Below are 22,827 nucleotides of genomic sequence, written 5' to 3'. Positions count from 1 at the left end.
TATATATATATGGTGGTCATTTGGATTGTTTCCACCTCTTGGCTTTTTTATGAAAAAATGCCTCTATGAACATGGGTGTACAAATATCTGTCCCATTCCCCGCCTTCAGCTCTTTGGGGCATATATACTCAGAAGTGGAATGTTGCAATTAGTTTTAAGGTCACTTCCTCTCCATGGTATGTGACACTGGTTTTCTATTTAGAGCAGCGATACCAAGTGGAAAAAGAGTCAACTATACAAAGAATACTAATAAGGGAACATTATTATTGGTCATACACGGGTAGGTCACAAATTGTAAAGGTGGATTGAAATTGTTGGCCATCACGGAAGTCCTGATCCACTGCAAGCCTCCCCCATGCGTGTGGGAGCCCAGGCTCTGGGAGGGGCGTGATTTTGGAGAGAACTCAGGGATTCCTGTGCTCCTGAAGCAGATGAAAGAGGGAAAGGAAGCCAGATACATAAAAAGGGGAAGTAACGGTAGTCTGTGCAAAAGTTTCCCAAAGTCTAACTTAAGGGTATGGGGACCTTTTGTAGAAATTAAGGTAGAAATTAATACAAGGACCACAAAAGACCGTTAGGGTACTGTGGGGATTATAGGAATGGACCAGAGAGGTATCTTGGATGCTCTGCTTCTGCTTCAAACCTTTTGCAAGCTCCATAGCAGGATCCCAAGCACATGGGGATGCGGGATGGAGACCCAGAAGAAGCATATACTTCTGTGCCTCGTAAGTGAAAGCCTTTAGTAAGTAGTGTTACCAGGTAATTGAGGGAAGGGCATGGAAGCTACGAAGAACGTTTTGATGCCCCGCTTTCCATGTAGTAAATGTTAAGTGCAGCGTGGTCCAAGAAGATCATAGGGATGGGGAATATTTTAGAAAGAGACCAGGAAATAGATGAAGGACTAATGAGAGTACATCTATTACCTCTTAGCATCATATTTCCCTGCTCTGCGTCTCCTCTGGGCACGGACCATATTCTCTAGCATATTGTGTGGCATATGATAAGGGCTCAAACAATAGTTGTTGGACTGTTCAAATGAAATGAGTATATGACATGTGGGTCTTTTATTGGAAAAAGAATTGCAGGGGTGCCTGGGTGGCTCCATCGGTTAGGCATCCGACTCTTGATTTCAGCTGAGGTCATGATCTTACAGTTCGTGAGTTCAAGCCCCACATCAGGATCTGTGCTGACAAATACAGAGCCTGCTCGGGATTCTCTGTCTCCCTTTCTTTCTGTCTCTTCCCTGTCACACACACTCTCTCTCTCTCAAAATAAATAAACATTAAAAAAAAAAAAAAAAGAAAAGGGTTGTAGCGTATAAATCCCTGCTGGTCCTGAAAGATTATTGAACAGCTAGTAAGTATAAAACACAGTCCTAGATATCTCTTTTTTTTGAGTAATAAAAAAAAAAAGCCACTTTGAGAATCAGAGAGTGTGCAAATTAAAGACTGGTAAAAGAGCAATATGAAATATTATTAGCCCGTAGAAAATATTAAAAGCCAGTAATATGTAGCCAGAAGGGGAAACAAATTAAAGCTGGTCATGATGATCTCCTTCTAGGTATTGTTCACTAAAGCTCTCTTTAGATGCTTAGGTTTATCTAGAAAGACACTGCAGAGAAGTATCTGTTTTACCTTTTCATCAGAACTTGTGGGGAAAGGTTTTCTCCAGCCTGTGTTTTTACAGTGCGGCAAAGTTTCCTGAGGGCCATAGCGGGCTGGAGACTGACATCTCTGGGGAGGATGGAACTGGGTGCTGTGTTTATGATCTGAAAAGGAAATTCACACACAAATATGATTTTGTTATCGTCTCACGCCGCCTCCTTCCAACCAGGAGCTGGAACTCATCACTCCTTCCTGTGCCTGGGGCCACCCTGTTGGTCTACGCCACTGTCCTCTCACTCCGGAGGGTGATCTCCTCTGGACTGTTCTCTTGCTTCAGTTCTCTTGCCCCTTTCTCTCTAGGGCATCTGGAACAATCTTTTTTAAAAAAATTTTTATTAGTTTCTTTATTATTATTATTGTTTTGAGAGAGAGAGGAAGTGAGCAGGGGAGGGCAGAGAAAGAGACTGAGAGAGAATTCCAAGCAAGATCCACACTGTCAGCACAGAGCCCGATGAGGGGCTCCAACCCATGTACCATGAGATCATGACCTGAGCCGAAATCAAGAGTTGGTTGCTTAACTGACTGAGCCACCCAGGTGCTCCACATTTGGAGTAATCTTAAAAAAAAAAAATGTAATTCTGACTTTGCTACTCCTCCTGGCAAAAATGCTTACATGCTTTCCTTTACACCTGAAATAAATTCCAAATATTTTACTTCTTTCAATAAGGCCTGAATAATCTTATCTACCCATCCATCCATCCCCCCCATCCATCCTACATTGTCTACTCTGTTCTGGTCATAACGAATTCTGTTCAGTTTCTGAAACAAGCCAAGCTTGTTCTCAACTTGGAAAACGGTATTTTTTTTAAACTTGAAGGAATAACTTTTTTCTTTTATTGGAATATCACTTTTTTAACCTAAAAGAATGACTAACAGATAAAATATGTTATTTAGACTTAGGCATTTGGTAGGTATTTTATTAGAAAATGAACCAAGGGAGGCTGTCACTTTGTGGAAAACAACTGGCAGTATTTGCTGCCAATTATAAAATTAGACTTTCCTAGTGAAAACTGGAATTTGGAAACACTTGTATCTACCACTGTTGTATAACACCATACACAACAGTTAGACCTGTCTGATGAGACTGGTAGTGTTACTTGCAAATGTGATTTAATAAACTATTATGTAATAAAATGTGTTAACATTGGAAAGATCTGCTCAGGTCTGGGAATCATTTTCCAAGTGACCAATGCACAATGCTACAAAATCATGCCTGGATAGAAGATTCTTTAAAAGAGCAAGGTAGACCAATGGATTTTAAAGTAACCATACAAAAAGTTCACTAAAAGGGTTTAGATTTCATATGGTACCTAAGTTTTAAGATACTACCACTTGTCAAGGTTTAATGTGGTATTTCCTCCTTATGCTTCAATGAAAATAATATATTTTCACTGCATGGCATTCCCATAAACACTAATAAAAGATGAAATCAGAGCCACAAGGAAGGAGTTAAGCGTTAGGAGAAACACTAAGCAAAGGTATTTGTAAATACGTTAGTAACTTTAAGCAAGGATTAACTGTATAAAAATCATAAAGCCTTGAGAATATGAAAACAATATGAAATGGAATAGTGGACAGCAATAATATAACATGGAAGAAAGATGATTGGTGTGAAGCAGAATTATAAGCTGTATAGTCTTAATTCAGTCTACAAAATATAACTAAAGTTATAGTTCTGGTTAGTAGCTGAACAAGAACTTTGAAAAAGTGGGATACTTTTGACAGTACATTTTTGAAACAAAATACTAGATATAATGTCAGTAAATATTTACATGCCAGTTACTGTAACATTTAGGTTATATGTGTATTTATTCTGCGTCTTGTCATCAAAAAGCTGAATTTTTCTCTAAGTTTATGAAGAAGAACAGAGTACTTCTGGAGCATTTTATGTCCTATTTTAATGGTTCCAAGGATTGTGACTTTTAATGTTAAGACCGAGAATGTTTGCTATTAGGTGTACAAAAATGTTTGTTGAAAAATGTTTGATCACTTAATATTTAAATTATATTCATCATAGTAAGTTAATTTCACCCACCAATTTATGACCTTAAAAATAGGAATCATGCTACAGACATCTCTGATTTTCAAATTTTGTAAGTAACGAATTTGAACTTCCAAATAGTGCAGAATCCATACCATTAGAATTAGGGCATTCTGAGTTTCTTGTATTGCTTGGGAAAAGGATATGCACTTCAGATTTTGAAAATCCAAACATTCTTTTATTTAAAATGTTAAAGGTCACCTTGGAAGAGTAGAACTGGAAGGTGTGACTTCCAAAGGAGAGAAAGGGAGGGGAATTAAGAGATGAACCCACTCTCTGGCAAGAAGAGAAACAGTCAAAAAGAGTAGGGCAAATAGAAGGCACAAAATAATATAAAAACCGATCTAAAAGATTAGTAATCACAATAAATATCAAAAGTGTAAACAAAGCATTTATAAATTAGATGCAGAATTGTTTAAAAATTCCAGTAATGTACAGTTATATATGACAGCAGTCACTAATGAGATGGAAACTGTATGCCAGGCAAATCCTAACCAAGAGAAAGCTAAAAGTGCTATTGTAATGTTTAAAAAGTGCTTTTAAAACTTTATTTTAAACTATAGTGAAGCAGTAGAGACTTATTACTGAAATGGCCGTAACTGTCTTTCCAACATAATAAGATCAAAATAGTAAGAACATACTTGAGAAAAGAAAATAACCATTCTCAGCATTTTCTATCGCTTGGTGTGTGTAGTTTACATAATAGTGTTGAGTGATTATAAATTTTTCATTATACTGTGGCAATGGATTTATTATATTTCAACTCTGAGTGCCTTGCTTGAATATTTAAAGAGTCCTACTTGAAAAAGAGTGTTTGGAAATAGCTATATGCATTTGTAGTCTACGCAGAGAATGAGCTAAATAAAACAAAACAACAAACAGAACAACTTTGCCTTTGCCGTTTTCCCCTGAAGGCCCTTTGGATCTTTGTTTAATGAGTGAATGAAATTCTGAGCGTAGAATCCAGGGCAACGATTTAACTGATTTTGTTCTAAAATAATGGCAGCTAATCTTTGGATATTATATATATTATACATGTATTATTATATACCATTATATATATTATAATATATTACATATTATATATAATATATAATATACACATTAATACATATATTATACACATATATTATACATATTATATTATACTATTATATATACCTATTAATAATAATAACATAGTATTAGTATATTATATATATACACACATACACAAATATATATGTATATATGTACACATACATACATATACATATGTACATACATATACGTACATTATATATTTTCACATAAAACTGCATTTGAGTTTGATAGCCCCACGAAATAGGGCTCGCCTATTTGGAGAACAGAGGGTCGCATTAATGAACAGATTGACACAGAGTAAATAGAACTTTGGGGAGGACACTGTGTAGGTGGCCAATAAAATTTGAGGCAGTGTAGCCTAATAAGCATGGGTTGTAGAATCACACTGTTACCAATAATACTAATATTTCAAAATTCTTCTGTATATAAAACTGTTAGCACAGTGTCTGACCTGTACTGGTCACTCAAAATAAATAACACAAGCTACTGCTTATTGAATCAGTCACCAGTGGCCGCTGATTTAATCAATTGTGCCTATGTAATGAAACCTCTAAAAAGCCCCAAAGGATGCAGTTCAGAGAGTTTCTGGGTTGGTGATACAGAACAATTCCATGTGCCATCATACAGTGCCCCAAACTCCGTAAGGGCAGAAGCTCCTTTGTCCAGGACAATGCCCTATGAAACTCTTCTGTCTGGCTGTGGCCTATTTGTATTCTTTTATAATAGACTGGTAATCCAGCAAGTACAATGTTGCTGAGAGTTCTGTGAACCACTCTAGCAAATTAATTGAACCTAGGGAAGGGTTTGTTGGAACCTTGGCTCTATAGCCGGCTGGTCAGGATGGCCATATGATTGGCTGACACAGCCTTGTGGGGGGGAGGGGTGCAATCTTGTGGGATTGAACCCTTAACATGTGGAATCTATGGACTCCGTGTAGTGTCAGAAGAGAGTTGAACTGTAGGTCACCCAACTGGTGTCAGGAATCGTCTGGTGGTGTGGAACCCCCCCCCCCATTTTGGAATTGTTGGGTGCAGAATTATCAGACTCCTAATCGCTTAGCCTGAAATCATTTATCAGAGAATTGAGCCAAGTCTGTTTATCAAGGAGTAGCTGAACTATTAAGAATAAGTATTTCCCAAATTCCTTTCTCATAAAATAAGGAAGATAATGTCTACAGTGATGGAGGTCTAGATTTCACTTGTTCTACATGAAGAGTGCTATGTCCCTTGGCTGAGGCATTCAAATTAAGACCAGTAAGCTTCATAGAACCCTCTAGACTGAAAACACGAGTGCCGGGATTATGTGGTTCTGTGTGCAGCTAATTTCTCCTGAGCCCTGGTGATCCAGAAATGACTTTTCACTCAGTAGAATGAACACCTGCCCAGTAAACTGATGCAGGAGCATCGCAGGTGGAAAAGTAGTGGTTAGCTGAAGGGCAGAGCTGTCTCTGTTCTGTACTCATAGGGCCCAGCCCAATTTTGTGTATAAACCATGTGCTTCATGGATGTTTGATGACTGAAAGAGGAATTGATGGTGTTTTAAGGCTCTGGAGACCCCAACATTCTCCCCGTCCATTCTGGGCTGCTTCCTTAAGCAACTGTTTGTCTAACATGAGTGGAGGACAGTTTGCAAGATCCCAGTATAGATGAAATACACCCAGTACTGGGATGCTTGACTGGGCCCATGTATGTGAAGGCCATCCACATCCACATCACTAACACTGCTACTCCACTCTTATATTACTCTTCATTTTCCATCTGTGCATGATTTTGTCTTTCAAATGAAGACTGGAATTCTCTCTAAGCTTGATTCTGCTTCCCATCCCTGCAGCATATCTTCACAATCCTGATAAATAATGGCCCTTCTGGGCCCACTCAGCCCCTGGACCTTCTACCTGGAAACTCTCTTTCTATCTTAATACATCTAGCTCTGGCCTCCAGGACTATTGTTTTTGTCATTTTGTCCCCTCATTCTTGGGGATTGAGCCTGTCCCATTAATTGCAGCTACTTTAGACTGCCTTCCTTTAAAAAAGGAAGGAGGGCACTTGTTGGAATGAGCACTGGGTGTGGCATGTAAGCAGTGAATCATGGGAATCTACCCTCAAAACTAAGAGCACACTGTATACACTCTATGTTACCTGGCTTGACAATAAATTATGTTAAGAAAAAAAGAAAAGGGAAGTCTCTTCCCTTGGGAGACTTGTATTAGCAAGGGGCACATCAGGGGAAATAAGATTTCCAGATTGGTTTTCCAATCTAAGGTCCAGACAGTATAAGGCACAAGATGAGTAAGGACATGATAGAGGTGAGGGAGGAAACTCCTAGGTCTAATGGGTCACTTGGGTAGGGCATCCCTGGAGAAGGAAGGATATTAAGGTGCGTCACTTGCCTACTATGTGTCACATGACTGTGTGTGTGTGGATAACCCTGTGAGTTAATATTATTGTTATGGATGGGGGAGGGGGAGGATCTAAGAATGAACTTGCTCAAGATGACGTTATTGCAGGGAGAGAGGCAGAATGGGGACTCAGGTCATTGGAAACCTCTATCAGTCTACTCTATCCCACGGGAATCTGCTTTCTCCAGCTCTAAGCCCTCTTGTGGCTCAACAGAAAGAGAGTGCAGAATTAGACCTCAACGCAGAATCTCCATAGCATATGGGTTGAAGAAAGAAATGCAAAAGAACATACTAGATTTGTTTGAACAAAATAATACTAACGATATCAAAACCCACCACCAGTAGGAATACAACACTACATTCATATGTTGCTGTAGACATCTCTGCAGACAGGCATCCTGTTGAGTTTTATCTTTACAACCAGTAAGAGAAGTCAGTTTGATGTCCTTAATTTGACAGACTTAAGATAAATCTATTGTGTTTCACCCAAAGAATTGGCAAAAACTAAAAGTTTGTCAAAAACAACTGTTGGAGATGATGGGGAATGAGGAGGACTCATAAGCTGTTGGTGACGCCAATGTCTACTTTGGAAAATGCATCTAGAATTTTTTGTATTTAATTATGGACAAAAATCGTTATATTGACCTAACGGAATACTATCTATCAGTGAAAATGAGCTAATTACACCTACAGATGTCAGCTCAACGATGGTGAGGCTCACAAAAGCAAAGTCACAGCGCAGGAACATCGTAGTGTGATGGCTTACCTGTTTGTTTCATAATTCTTGCATAAGGCGCTCTTACCTCTGTTTTGTGCACTTTGGTTTTTCATCACGAGTGGTGAGCTAAAGGAAATGTTAGAATTGACAGCATGTTAGTGTTTCCCGTCGTGGGTAAAATTCCACGCAAAGGCAAGGCCAGTCACAATGGACTAAGTCACGTTTACAAAGCACTTTATATTTCACCGGCTGTGCTACAAGAGTTTCTGTTTTGTAAGGTAATAGGAGGCTGGTTCTTTCTCTTTTCTCAAGACAGGCAACAGATATGGAACAAATTGACCCATACAAAGTTCTTTCCATTGTATTTCAACGAGCACATATCATGATTCTTTGCTTTCGGGAGCCGTGAATTCAGACTTTCCTTGTAACTACGGTCACTCTAGAAAATGATAGGTTGGAGCTAATAGTCTACAGAAATTGTTTACCAGTTGAAGAAGAGTGAGCCATAGCAAGCAAGAGGAGAATAGAAATTATTTTTTTTCCTTCTTGAAATGTGAGCTAAGTGAGAAAACTGTGGATTATTATAAGGAAATCTGTAAGAGAAAAAGGTTATAAAAATATAATAAAAGATGATTAAAACAACAATATGCAAGAGAAGGAAGGGGGATAATGGGGGATGGAGATCATGCCCCTGATATGCAGGCCTGGCAATGGCAATGAGCGCTGACATTCGTTGGGCACTTGCAACAGGTCTGGGAAAAGTCAGCATTCATGGACTGCATTTTCAGAATCAAGCCATTATAGGAAGCATGGACTACTGGAAAGTGTTTGGGTTTTGAAGCCGGACTTGACTTTAGTGGTAAGGAACTCCACCTCTCTGGGTCTCCTTTATTGCCGCTGGGGAGTGGGTCAGAACTATCTCCTAAATTCAGTGTGGCTTCAAACTGGGATCTGCTGGATGAAGAGGGGTTTTCCAAGTAGCGAGAGGGTGGAAAGAGGGAAGAAGTGGTATAGACAGGGGAATAGCACGTGCAAATGTCCTGCATTAAGTGACAGCAAGGGTTGAGATGGTGGGAGGCTGGCATGAACTGAGGCTGGGGCCACCCGGCCAGTCTGGGATCATGGGGGAACTTAGAAGCAGTCATTTTGGAGGCTCTGGAGTTTGTTTTACTGAAGCCACCACTAATTTACCGTTACAGTGACCTTGGGCAGTGAATCACTGGCCTGAGCCTTTGCTTCAGTTGGGACAGCAATTGTCACAATAACCTGATCAGGCAAGTGTTAAATCAGATAATGGCATTTTCAACGCCCAACCATCTATAAAGGTTTGTTCAAAAGTAGCTGTAAGTTTAAGTGTGGTCATCAACTGGGTATAATTAGAAATGGCCAACTTTTTTCCCCAGATTGTTTTGCATCCGTTCAGTTAATCCTGTCTAGTTAACATCCAAGCCTTCAAATCTCCCAAACTTCTCTAACAATGAATCACTTACAAATTGCAGGAAGCATAGTGCCATTTGCTTCCATAATGGCTGTGACTCGCAGGTTTCCCTTGGGGCCATCGCTGGGCTTCATTAGCAAAGACCAAAGAATCCCCATGTCTCAGGACACCTTGGTGAGTCATTACCCAGGACGACACATGGCCTGACCCCCAGGCTGAAGCCCAGCAAGGAATTCCTGGCTCCTTACCTGGTGATGGCAAGAGGAGTCTCTTGAGTACTTTGATTTTGTGACAGGTGAATCGATTCAGGCTTCATCTGGCAATGAGGGACTGCATAAAGGAGTCACATGATGTAGTCAGGTTGTAAAAGGAAAATGATTGGGGACCTACTGGAACTTCTATAATTTTATCTGAGTGATCTCTGATTAGTAGGAGCGGGCTGTCAGTGGTCAGCGGAAACTATAGCTTAACATATTCTGTAACACCCCTGGCTCCTGGGAGTGGCTTCTCCCTGAAGCTATAAAAACTTAGTGAATATTCAAATATCAAGATTACTGAATTTGGAATTCATCACTGAGCTTCCCGAAACACAGAACATTACATTGGGAGGTATTTGGTATTGGAAGGGCTTGACGTAGAAGTGAACTGAAGTTGAATTCTGCATTCAAATGAAAACTTACATGGGAACATAAATCACGAAGTTAAACCTAAGAACTGTCCTGAGCAATGTAGGCTATGGGGTGGCCCAGTGCTGGCCCGAGCACTCCTGAATCCCCTCACCTCTTGTGTGAAAAGGCAGGAGAGCTCCCAGAATTCTGACGTAGACCAGTAGTTGCTACCCGGCAACCAGCAGGAATATGTTTTTGTAATTTTTCCCCTTTGATCTTTCTGTTTTGAGAAGTTCTGCCAGCCATAAGGAACTGGAGTTATTTAGGAATTACATATGCCGTGGGTGTTCCCACTATTTATTTCCGTTTCATCATGAATAGATTTTAACCAGCCATCCAGAATCACTGAGGGCATGTAATAATACTAGGAGGTGAAAGGCCATAAAACACTCTCCCAGGGGCTGTCCTGAGCAGTAAAGTTAAGGAAGCGTATCAACACTGACGTGTCTTAATTCTGGTCGTTGCTCTGTGTTTAGTCCAAGGTCGGTCACAGACTGGACACCTCTGGTTGAAGGTCTGTGATTACTTGCAATGTTATGGGGGCCGATGACTGGTCTACTAGTCACCCATCCCATAAATTCCTTTCATGGCAATGTCATCAGCAGCCCTCCAGAGCACATGCCCCTCATGAGCTGAACAACGTGACATCATCGCTCCCCATGAGCTGAATGACGTGACCTCACTGCACTGATAATCATGGAAGTCCAAGGCAACAATATCGAACATTTTAATGTGAGGGTGTTGAGCTTTAGTGTGGAAAGCGGCGCAGTTTCCTGTAGTTCTTAACATTATTTAGAATCACCAGCCAACTCCCATTCCTCCGTCAGGGACCCGTGGGAATCTACAGACCCTAGTTAGGCCTTGCTCGAAACTAACTCCTTTGGCATAAAGAAAAGCATCCTTGAGACCCACAGAGGCAACACGACGTGGCCCAAACCACACAGTGAGTTGGTGGCAGCCTCTGAAATCCTAACCCAGTGTTGCTTTGTGGAACTATGCTGCCTGTCTTCAGTCTTTGGCCATGGCTCAGGCCCTTTGGCTTTGGACATAGTTCATCATTCAAAGTGAATGGTGAATGGTATTTAAAAGGTGAGCATGAGGGGCACCTGGGTGGCTCAGCTGGTTGAGCGTCTGACTTCAGCTCAGGTCATGATCTCACACTCGGTGAGTTCAGGCCCTGCGTCGGGCTCTGCGCTGACAGCTCAGAGTCTGGAGCCTGCTTCAGATTCTGTCTCCCCCTCTCTCTGCTCCAACCCCGTTCATGCTCTGTCTCTGTCTCAAAAATAAATAAAATCATTAAAAAAAATTAAAAAAAAGAAAGAAAGAAAGAAATAACACTATCCTTGGGGTACCTGGATGGCCCAGTCGGTTAAGCATCCAACTTTGGCTCATGTCATGATCTCATGGTTCATGGATTCGAGCCCCGCATCGCTGGAGCCTGCTTCAGGTTCTGTGTCTCCCTCTCTCTGTGCCCCTCCCCTGCTCACACTTTGTCTCTCTCTCTCTCTCTCTCTCTCTCTCTCAAAAATAAATAAACATTAAAAAATTAAAAAAAAAAAAGGTGAGCATGAACTTCCTACTGCTTAGTATCTTGCCAGCTACCGAGTGAGTGTTAGATTGTGTTGCACAATGGCACCAACGATGTGCACATGTGTATGTGGACATGCGTTCCAATGAGGGCATGTGTGTGTGTGCAAGGGTGACATCAAAGCTGCGGAGACTAAGAGCTTCTGTGGAGCAGTGAGTGGGCCGGCCACGTCTTTCTAAAGTGGCAGGGGTTGGGGCGCCTGGGTGGCTCAGTCGGTTAAGTGTCTGACTCTTGGTACCTGCTGAGGTCATGATCTTGTGGTTCGTGGGTTCGAGTCCTGTGTCTCTGAGCTGGCAGAGTGGAGCCTGCTTGGGATTCTGTCTCCCTCTCTCCCTGCCCCTCTGCTGCTCACTATCTCTTTCTCTCAAAAATAAATACACAAACATTAAAAAAATAATAATAAAGTGGCAGGGGCTGACAGGGTGCCTCCTTCTTGTCAGTTGCCTGTAGCAGGAGAAGGACCTTTAGCTCGCCCTCTCCCCCAATTTAAATCACCTTGTTTCAACCAGAGGGCTCTTGGGTAGGTAGGAGATCCTTAGCACAACTGGATCACACCATCACGCACACACGCTGGGGTTCATCCATCCCAGGCTCGGAAACAAGCCTTTTTAAAACTGACTAATGCTATAAATCTGGAAATGGAACTTAACCTAATGATATCAGGGTATGAAAACAAATGTAAACAGCTCACCTCTCTCTGTTCCGAGGACCTGGATTGAATAAAAAGAAAATAATAGTGTTGAGTGACTCTTGGTGATGAAGAATTTTACATTAAACTATGTGTTTTGGAGCAATTGCTTAGTAGAATTTGGGCAACATTTTTGTTATAAGGATAGATTTTTTTTAAAGCCTCTAAATAATTCTCCAAAAGACTAAGCAAAAATCAAAATGTTATGCTCTCTGTGTGATACAAGAGGCAAATAAATATGCAATCTGCTGATGAGACCATAAATTGCTTTGACTCTAATGAAAGCAACTGAACCATTGCTGTCAAGAACCTTAGGAATGCTCTCACTCTCATCCCAACAATTCCACGGATGACACTTGGCTCCTAAGAAGACACCTGAAATCTGGGCCAAGTTCCGTGCACAAAGATGTCCAGTGAACCATTACTTACAGTGTCAAAACCCTGGAAACAATCTACACGCCCACCGAAGTGAGAACCGTTAAGTAAAGTTTGGTGAATACTCACTTATTATATATGCATTTTATATATATTATATACTTATATATATTGCAATATATATATGTGCATTGCACGTATTTATGTAAACTATGAAATAGGATTATACTGTAAGTATATCTCCACGTTACATGGAAAGTTCAGGCTAGAAACTGGGCTTATGATGTATCTACATGCAGGTGTGTGTGTGTGTGTGTGTGTGTGTGTGTGAGCTGACCTTGGATTCCAGGTCTTCTGACTCACATTGGCTTCATAGACAAGAAGCCTTTAGCAACAAATAGCTTAGAGAGGCCCCGAATGTCTTGTCTGAGACTAGGCAACAGACACACTCTTTTGCTTCGAAGACCTCGGGGTCCCCTTGGGTTCTGGAAAGAGGACATACTTTCACCATGGGCAGCAAATCAAGGCAAATCTCTAGGCTAAGTGAAAAGGGTAGTGAATCCATTATAACGAGTGGTTTGAAAGTCTCCCACTGAGTCTTCCCCAGGACTTTGGACCTGGCAGCTCAAAGTGCTCGGAGGCTGTTGTTCCCAGGCCTGTCAAAGTTGCTGAGGGAGCAGAGCTGTAAACACGGCTCAGAAGCCATCCATCTGGGGCAGCAGGTGACTTTTAAAATTGAGATCCAGCCAACTTTTTGCTTGAGGGCTCTGGAGTTACAATCGGATGTAATTAGAAAAGGGGGGTAAAATCTCTAGTTTCTGTACTTTAACTTTTGTTGTTAGGAAATAAGCACATTAACTTACAAAGTGATACCTCCTTATTTCCCTCCCTTCACCTGCCTTTCCTTCTTCCTTTCCTTCCTCCCCCTCCTCCTCCTCCTTTTTTTTTTTTTTTTTTAAACTACTTTAGCTAGGAGGTATGTCTGCATTTCCTAAGGCAGAGAGTCATAGTGTGGGGATTAGATCTGGACTTTCAGGGGCTGGTCCCGTCTTCTGCCTGCTGTGGGGTGGCTTTTGTGGTGGAGAAATGGTCTTGACCCTCAGCCCAGACAATGGGGAAGTGTCTTGGCAAAAGATAAGGAGGAAGAATGTGTTTTTCCACTAGGCCTTGTTGTTCTTTAGATGATATCCACTTCTAGCAGAATGCCAACCAAAGTTGCAAAGAAAATCAAACTATCCCGCATGACCCTCGCTGTCTAAAGCTGACCTCTCCACTTCCTCCTGGCTTGTTAGTGATTGGAAGGCCTATTGTCCTCGCAGGCTGACCAATGAGTTATGGACTCTAGGTCATTTTGGGTGGCAGCCATCTGCTACTTGTGATGCATGAAGTGGACCCACAGGAAGAAAGGGGTGGAGTCGGAGAGTGCCCAGGGGCAGAGTGCCATACCACCTGGGAAAATCCAACAACTCCCAGAACAGGGGGAGCCGGATGGAGTCCTGATTGGAACGAGGGCTGTCCTTCTCTTTCAGCAGTTATGTGCTGTCTTCCTTGTCAGGATTATCTTACGGATGAGAGGCGGTAAGTGTCTTGGTGAGTGACAAGTGAGAAGTGTGACTTTTGATTCTAGCATTCTCATAAAGCCAAATAAGAAAAGACAGACGGACAGACAGAACCAAAGAAAGAAAATAAATTAACCTCTGCGGTCTAGATATAAGAGCATAGGTCAAACACTAAGACAAGGACCATGTTCCTCAGGAAGCCAGTGAGAATGAGGTGAGACCACTGTGATTGCTGGACAGAGACTTCCCATCAGTCATGGCGGACCCATCCCTTGTTAGGGAACTTCCTTGTTGGGGGTTAGGGAAGTGAGTGTGGAGGGGCTCAAAGGCAGCTCTATGTTACCTGACTTTCATGCCATTTATCGAGCCTCTACTGTTCACCTGGTCATTTATGCCCTTGCTTTGACCTGCTTTAGCTTTTTGACAACTTTGCCAAGAAGGGTAACCATCTCTATTTTGTGGCTAAGAAAACAGAAAGAGGGGTGGGGTTGTGTGTGTGTGGGGGGACTTGCCCAAGGCCACAAAAGTGGTATGTGGCACAGTCGTATTCAAACCCAGGTCTGTGTGGGTCTGTATCTCATATGTATGTGTATATATATATATATATATATATATATATTTTTTTTTTTTTTTTTGGTACCAGGCCATCCTGTCTTTCCTGTGAAGAACAAATGATGATGTATAGTACAATTTCCAACATCTTATTTCTATAAAGCTGGAGACTAGAAGCCTTTGATGGAGGCTTTATGTCTTCCATGGAAACTGGGATGCTCTTGTCTTCATGGTACCAGTGCAGTGAACACTGGTCTATTCAGGTAGCATAATAGGACCTTGGTCTCAGGTCTGGATCTTAACTTGTTTTGTTTTAGTTTTCTCACCTTCAACGTAGGGATCATAATACATCTTGAGCATAGCTATTATGAAAATGAAGTGATAAAGTCTCCGAATCAAATAGTATCTTGCCCGTCACAGACATTAAAGCACAGAAATTCCCTTTTTTGAGTCTCAGGACTTACCTCATGTAAGTCCTTTAAGCTTATCTGTCTGCAAGGAAGAGAAATACGGTGTTACATAAAATACAGTTCATAATGGTCCAGATAAAATCATTCTGAGCCCTTAAAAACCTTTGACTGCACTTTCATTGCCAAATTAACAGCCCATGGTCCAGTGCGATATTCATCACTGTTCTGTAAAGCAACCGCCAGGTTATTTTTCTCATAATTTTCTAAGCAACAAAAGAAGTTATGAGGCAATATGAAAGGTGGTGACAGAAAGGACACCAATAAACAAGCTTCTTATTTTCGAAGAATTTAAATAACGTCCCCATTTCTCCTGACATTTGGTTTTTCGTGTCGAGTTTCATTAGCACAGTCAGACCTGCTATTATTACCTTGATTGCAAAGCTCTTAGCGTTTTGCTTTGAGGAAGCATCAAGAGTCTTACGTATGAAGTTAGGGTACAGAGGGATCCCAGGAAGCCACGTGTCAGAGAACGGATGCTTCTGGGAGAGGAGACCGAGAAAGGAAAACCATGGAATGAATGATGGGGCAAGAACTCCACACGCAGTGTGCTAACGTGGGCCATTCTTCCTTCAGAAGAACCAGCAAGCCTTTCATGGATGCTGACGATTACGTCAGTTCGCCCCCATGAGCCTCGTTTTTCTCATCTGTGAAATGGCCACAAAAGCATTCATCTTAGAGGGTTATTGTAAGGATTGCTAGTGACAAGGATGACAATGTGAGGTGCTCACTGGGCACTGAGCTGTTGGGATGTGGCCAAAGTCACATAAGAGGGGGGCAATGAAGGACACGGGTTGACAGGCATATTCTGTCCGCCAGGTCTGCTGGCAAGAGACTGGTCCTGAAGCAATGCCAGGAGGTTGGGCCGGCAACACCAGCCCCAGATGGACCCTGTTGATCTAGAGTGATAGCGATGAGCCCAGGAGCACATAGCACTCAGATCTGCATCCTGCTCTCAGACCGCCAAGCAGCAAGCAAGTGGACCGAGGGCCACATCTTGTAACCTGTTTCATCAGCCCCTTGGGGGTGATACATCTACATGCTACCTCGCCCCCCCCTTTTTTAAATTATTTATTTATTTTCAGAGAGAGAGAGCGCGCGGGCGCCAGCGAGCATGAGCAGGGGAGGGGCAGAGAGGGAGAGACAAACAGGCTCCGTGCTGTTAGCAGAGCCCAACATGAGCCTTAATCTCATGAACTATGAAATCATGACCTGAGCTGAGGTCAAGAGTCTGGCGCTTAACTCCCTGAGCCTCCCAGGTGCCCCCTACCTACCTCTTTTAATGGGGCAAGTGGGAAGCTAAAGAGATACGATCAGAAGTAATAAAGTAGAACAGACACACATAGTATTCATTATTTGGGTTAAATTGAGACTAATTTCTGACTTTGATGTTTAAGAGACTGTCATTTTAGCAATACTGACCTACTGGCCATGTGGCTTTGAAATGTGCAATTGATTTTAGACTTGTGATTTTAAGTTACAAGAGCCAAGCTGTGTTCGACTCCATTTATAAAGAGTTTTAACTGTTGAAGAGCCCTTGAATTTTTCTGGATTTATAGATTTACCTTATTAGATTTATAAAAGTTGTTAAAGAAAGTGTTGCTCGTTAGGGTTTAAAGTTAGATGGATAAAGGTATTTCAAATATTTAAGGAAATTTAACTGAGTTTGTAGATAAGTCTTATTGTCTAAGATTCCTTAACCTATTGAGTGTGTCCTTCAGTTTCGATAAAATTGCTCAGTTTATAAATATAACAATATTACTCTATAGATGGAAATTTGAGGCTTTAGGAAAGCTAGGTTTTGGAATTGGTAATATTAAAAATGGATTTTTGAGAGAGAGAGAGAAAGAGAGACAGAGTGTGAGCAGGAGAGGGGCAGAGAGAGAGAGGGAGACACAGAATCGGAAGCAGGCTCCAGGCTCCGAGCTGTCAGCACAGAGGCCAAGGCGGGGCCCAAACCCAAGAACTGTGAGTTCATGATCTGAGCTGAACTTGGACGCTTAACTGCCTGAGCCACCCAGGTGCCTCCCGCCCCAAAATGGTTTTTAAGTGAAGAACCCAGGTAATTTTAGGCGTCTTTTCAGTGCACAACAAAGTCTTTGGGCATAGAAATGTCTATGTTGAGAACATTCCCCAAGTTATTTGTCCCCTTTACCCGTAAAATGAAAGCATCGGGCTTTGGGTGATGGCAGTGGGGGTCTCCTAAATGAGACTTACGAAGACAGAGAGAGATCTACACAGTGACAAAATGGAAGAGCAGGGTGGGGACTTGGTCCCCTCCCCACGCACCACCCTGCCTCTCCGAGGCATCTTTCGGCTCCTGTAAGTTCTGCTGTGTTCTGTTTTGGAGACAACCAACAAAACGTGGCCACCAACTGCATGGCATGAATAAGCATCCCCACATCCTTTCCTGTGCACAACAGGTGCTCAGTGTGCACTTGAAGATAATGAATTTTACGTTAAAAATAGCTCTGGGACACCTGGGTCACTAAGTCAGTGAAGCTCCCACTTCAGCTCAGGTCATGATCTCACAGTTCATGAGTTCGAGCTCTGCATCGGGCTCTCTGCTGTCAGCGTGGAGCCCGCTTCAGATTCTCTGTCCCCCTCTCTCTGTCTCTCCCCCAACTGTGCTCTCTCTGTCTCTCAAAAATAAGTAAAACATAAAAAATTTATAAAAATAGCCCTTCATGAGCCTCCCTTAGATTTCGCTTAGTTTTAAATAAACCGGATTTGAATCCTCATTCTGCCATCTATGAGCTCCGTTACCCTCAGCAAGTGAAGCCCCTTCTCTGAAGCTTGGTTTTCCCACCTGTAAAATGGGTAACCCCCGACAGAAATGGGGTGGGTTGATTAAGGTTCTCATGAAATAATACCTGTGAAAGCTATTTGGAAGAAAATAACACCCTCGATCTGCGGGACACCTTTAACAGCCACTTTCTTTGAAATTAAACTTTCCCTCGGAGATAATGGTAGGTCTCATGCACGTGTAGGAAATGCTACAGAGAGATCCCGTATGCACTTCACCCCATTTCCCCCAATGGCAACATCTTGCGGAATATGATAATAATTTACATCCACACTCTAAAATCAATAGTTCCCACCCAGAAGTCCCTGCTCCCATGCAAATTTGTGTATCCTTGCAATCCGTGCTTCCTCTCTCTTACAGGACTATGTTTTCTCTGTATTGCTACAGATTTTTTTTTTTTCCCTTTCACTTCCCAACTCATCAGCAGGTATATCTGCGCCCCTGAGACTGCTTGAACTGATGTGGCACCAGCTTTGCCGGCTGCAAAGGGAAAACTGTAGTTAGGCAGACAGGTGTTCGGTTGGTTAAATAGCAGGTACCTTATTTAAAGTACATTTTGGCTGAACCCTGCACCGTGGGGTTGGAGTTTGCTAGATGCAGGGAGACGTCGCGGTTCGTGACCTCTCTGCCCTTCTGTGTCCTCATCAGTAAACCGGGGGTTGGGATATTGCTTTCTGCTCAGTGGGGCTGTGGCACTAAATGACGTAAAGCATCTGAAAGACTCCAGAGTGTAACAGGAGCTCAGCAAATGTCTTCCTGTTCCGATGACTCAGGATGCTTTTACTTGGTGCCCACGTCATGGTATTAACATTACAATGGATACATCATTGGAAAGTTATTCCCTTACTAATCTCTTTCTTATTGTGTTAGAGAGAGAGAGTCTCAACGTAGCAGTGGTTATTTTTATCCAAATAGTGCTTTGCATTTTAGTTCCCTTCCCTTTTAGGAGAGAGAAAATTGCGCGGGTCTGAAACTGCGGTGCAGTTACTTATGGTAATGATGTTTCCCTTTTGAAAAAATTTTTTTAATGTTTATTTTTGACAGAGAGAGGGAGAGACAGAGCATGAGCAGGGGAGGGGCAGAGGGAGAGGGAGAGGGAGACATGGAATCTGAAGCAGGTTCCAGGCTCTGAGCTGTCAGCACAGAGCCCGACGCGGGGCTCAAACCCACGGACCAGGAGATCATGACCTGAGCCAAAGTCCGGACGCTTAACCGACTGAGCCACCCGGGCGCCCCCATCAACGAAGGATTTAAATGGCATCCTCCTTAACTGGAATGCTTTGATTCAATGATCGTTTTTGTGAACCCAAGACTTAGCTTTAAGACAGAGAATGGCCGAGCCGGTGGAGACACCTGGCTGTTGTAGCAACAGCTGGACCCACGTTCACCATTGGGAGAGGGGGGCCGATGGCGACAGGCTGCAGGTGTCAGCTGCGTTCAGGGGCTGCAGTGGACTGCCACACGTACGTCACAGCCTCCCTTCACAGAGGGCCGTCTACCTCCCAAGCCTACAGGGCAGCTGATGGGAAGGGAGCGGACGCTATTTTTCCTTGGCTGAAGCAGCTCAGCTCTCTAATGTCCCTTCTGTTTTCAGAGAAGGCGAAGCTAGCAACAGCCTCACGTGGTTGTTTACAGGCACCGTCTGGGTCCTTAGTAATGGTCGTCCGACTCCCAATAGGGGGCCCGACTCAAAATGAATTTGGAAGCTCTGCTTCTATGGCACAACTCTTTCTTATTCCTGATGGCATTCTCAATGTGTGGCACAGGCCCTGCATGGTGTTGACCCCTCAACTGTCCTACACCAACCCTGTCACGTTGACCGAGTGACCTAACTTCTGTGTATCTTAGTGACCTTACGTGCCCAGCGGGGAGGGAAGTGGTTTTTACCCGGCACCTGCCACGAACCAGCCACCGAGCCTTAGAAAATCCATACTTTATAGGGCTGCTGGAGGGATCCGGTGAGATGTTATATGGAATGTAACGATTCTCTGGAGGGGTTTACGGTGAAGAGACCCAGCCAGGTTCCCGTCACTTGCAAAAATGATTAAACAAATTTAACCGTGACTGCGGAAACCCCAGAGACACAAAAAGCAAACTTGTCAAGATTTCAGAGCCACTGAGGTGGCTGGAGTGATGAGGGACTCGTCTGTGGATCAAGGGAGGCGCCATTTTAGGCACTAGGAGCCTGGGCGTGTGTAGGTAAGGCCTAAGGGCCTGCAAAGCTTTAGTGGCACATATATTCCTAGAACCTGGTTCCCCCTGGGTCCTTAGCCACAGGCTGTGCCTGTGTCTCACCTCTCAGAGCAATTAAAGCTGATGCTGGGGAACAATACTTTTTAAAAAGCTTTCCTAATTATTTTCATGTAAAGCCAGGATAAGAAACATTGCGCTAGAATGTATAGCCTGTATTTCAAGAGAAAAATAGGGTTGTGGGTGCCTAATTCTGTTGGGTACAGATGGGACACGATGTTTAGGCGTTTTTCGTTCCTTCCTGTGCTGTGACACATATTATCCTAGGCGCTCGAGAGAAATCTCATACCTCCTCCCCTCCACTCTGTCACATGGGGACGCTCATGTTGCTTGCACAAAGAGGGGAACTCAGAACTATTTAAGAACTTTAGGCGGCTATACAGCCAGAAGTGGCTCAGCTGGGACCCAAACCTCGTTCTTTCTGCGTGAAGAAACAGAAGAAAGATCAAATCCTCTTTTTCTCCACACCGAACAACCTCATCGCCTCTGCTATTTCATTCATCCTATTTTCTCTCTCTTTACTTCTCTGCGTTTTGACCCGTTCCTGGACCCATTAGCCTATTTGCTCAGGAGTTTCAGGGATGATACATTTTACGTTCCCGAGTCTGATGGTGCCACTTCCTGGGGTTGGTAGCATGTTGCCTTCCTGTCTCTCGTGCTTGGAAAATAGATATCAAAACAGAGCAAATGTGGGGACTCCCAGCCTGGCTAGGACCCTCTGGAAACTGCAGAAGGAAATACATGTTTATCAGACACATACTATGTGCCCAGCCCTGTGCTAGAAACTACACACCCCAACCTTTTGGGGGTGCATTACCCCCTGCCCCCAACCTTTTGGGGGTGGAACAGACTTGTATCCAAATAATTATATGGTGTGGCGAGGGCACAATAGGACACGGCTCAAGGTAATAAGAGCGCAGTAGATGTTGGTCACAAATATGTCCTGGGCGGGCACAGTTGAGCGCTTGGCATGAATCATGTGTAATTCTCATGTTGGCCCACGATGCGGGTGGTCGGGGCCACTGTTATTCTCACTTGACCGCCGAGAACCGCTGGGGCTGGGCGAAGGTTAGTGTGTGCCTTAAAGCAGTTTCCCGACCTTTGCACTCTTGACTTTTCAGGGGTTATTATTCTTTGTTGGGGGTGGGGGGCTGTCCTGTACACCGTGGGGTGTTTAGAGGCCTCCCTGGCCTCTACCCACCAGATGCCAGGAGCATCCCCACTGCCCAACTCGTCACAACAAAATAACGTCTCTGGACATTGTTGGTTCCCCTGGGGGCAAAGTCACCTCCGGTTGAGAACCATTGCCCCAAATGTGCCAGTGCAGAAGAAGGAGAGCCTGAATTTCCACCGGGGCAGTTGGGATGGACTCCTGAGAGCTTGTGGCCCTGCCCATGCTGCTCGGCAGGTAGAGAAGCCCACAGAGGGGGGGACCTTGCACGGGGGAGGAGGAAGGGAATGGAGAACGGATGGTCTCAGGAGGCTGCAAAGGATGAACAGATGAAGAGACGTTCACCAGAAAACTGAGGCGGAAATGGGCATTTTAGGTTCTTGAATGTTCCCCATCAGAACCAGTGACGACTGGGTTTTCCAGAGAAGCTCAAAATGTGCCTGATATTTTGAATTTCTGTATCTATGAAGATTCAACTGACTGAAGCCGCGGGCCCCAACCTGATGATTCAAGCTTGCAGTAAGGAAGCATCGTTCATTCCATGTAGGAACAAGAGAAAAATGCTAATCTCTGTTCTGTCTTCTAAAACAAGGCAGTTTTGGAAATTCCAAGTCTCTTGGGGGGGAGAAAAGGAGTCCATTCACCGTTGCCAGCATTTCGCGATTGCCGCTGGCTGTCAAAGGTCCCGCACATTTGGGAGGGGGGCTCTGTCGCCCGCTGATAGTACCAGAGAGGTGGCTTTTTAATTATTTGTCCTAATGGCAATAATGTTTTTGACAAGTGCGTTATATTCCTTCTGCCTCGGTGGTGAGAAGCTGGGGGCCGGTACTGGTCTGCAGAGAGTCCGAACCCCTTTTTGGATTTTACATAAAAAGTCCTGATTCTGTTCTGGCACTTAGCACTTTAACGGCTAGTTCAGGTCTCAAGTGAGCCTTTGGGGCAATAACTCATTTTCTTACAAAGAAGATGTGTTTTCTGTTATAGAATCGGACTGCAGGCTTCTAAGACTCTTTTCCCTCAAGGCATCTTTGGCAACTCGAGGCACAGGAGCAGGGAGCCTGTTGGCAGGGGTGGCTGGTTGTCCTTGTCGCCCTCCCCTGCCCCCCAGCCTCCCTGGGCATTTCACCGGCAACAACCTCAAACCTGTCACCTGGGTTCTCTCTGGACATCGGGAAAGGCGAGCCTCTGAGGGAGGGGTGACCAGCTGCTCTCCGGCTGGGGTGGCAGGGGCTGGTACTTCTTCGGAAGAATGCCAGGTGGCCTGAGGGAAGAGTCACAGTGAGAATGTGATCAGGTTTGCTGCACAGGTGGCTCTCCAGACAGCCCTGCCCTCCGTGTCCCCAGCTTTGGCCCAGAGGTCA

At 43.6% G+C, this 22,827-nt stretch overlaps 1 protein-coding gene across 1 annotated transcript in view; it reads right to left on the bottom strand.

Moving 5' to 3' along the window:
- CLNK (cytokine dependent hematopoietic cell linker) overlaps positions 1–22,827 on the bottom strand; it is an 82,898-nt gene that overhangs the window by 12,149 nt on the left and 47,922 nt on the right. Inside the window, exons 10-15 of the mRNA XM_040494505.1 lie at positions 22,617–22,727; positions 15,237–15,264; positions 12,290–12,308; positions 9,591–9,672; positions 7,990–8,030; positions 1,635–1,768 (exon numbers count right to left, since the gene is read on the bottom strand). Coding sequence (XP_040350439.1) covers positions 1,635–1,768; positions 7,990–8,030; positions 9,591–9,672; positions 12,290–12,308; positions 15,237–15,264; positions 22,617–22,727 — 415 coding nt within the window. The remainder of the gene's footprint in view (positions 1–1,634; positions 1,769–7,989; positions 8,031–9,590; positions 9,673–12,289; positions 12,309–15,236; positions 15,265–22,616; positions 22,728–22,827) is intronic.

This window comes from Herpailurus yagouaroundi, unplaced genomic scaffold (genome assembly GCF_014898765.1).
Source record: "Herpailurus yagouaroundi ecotype Mexico unplaced genomic scaffold, PumYag 28, whole genome shotgun sequence".
Taxonomy (NCBI): Eukaryota; Metazoa; Chordata; class Mammalia; order Carnivora; family Felidae; genus Herpailurus; species Herpailurus yagouaroundi.
Note: the sequence above shows the minus strand (reverse complement) of the source record. Positions and strands in the feature narration are given on the sequence as shown.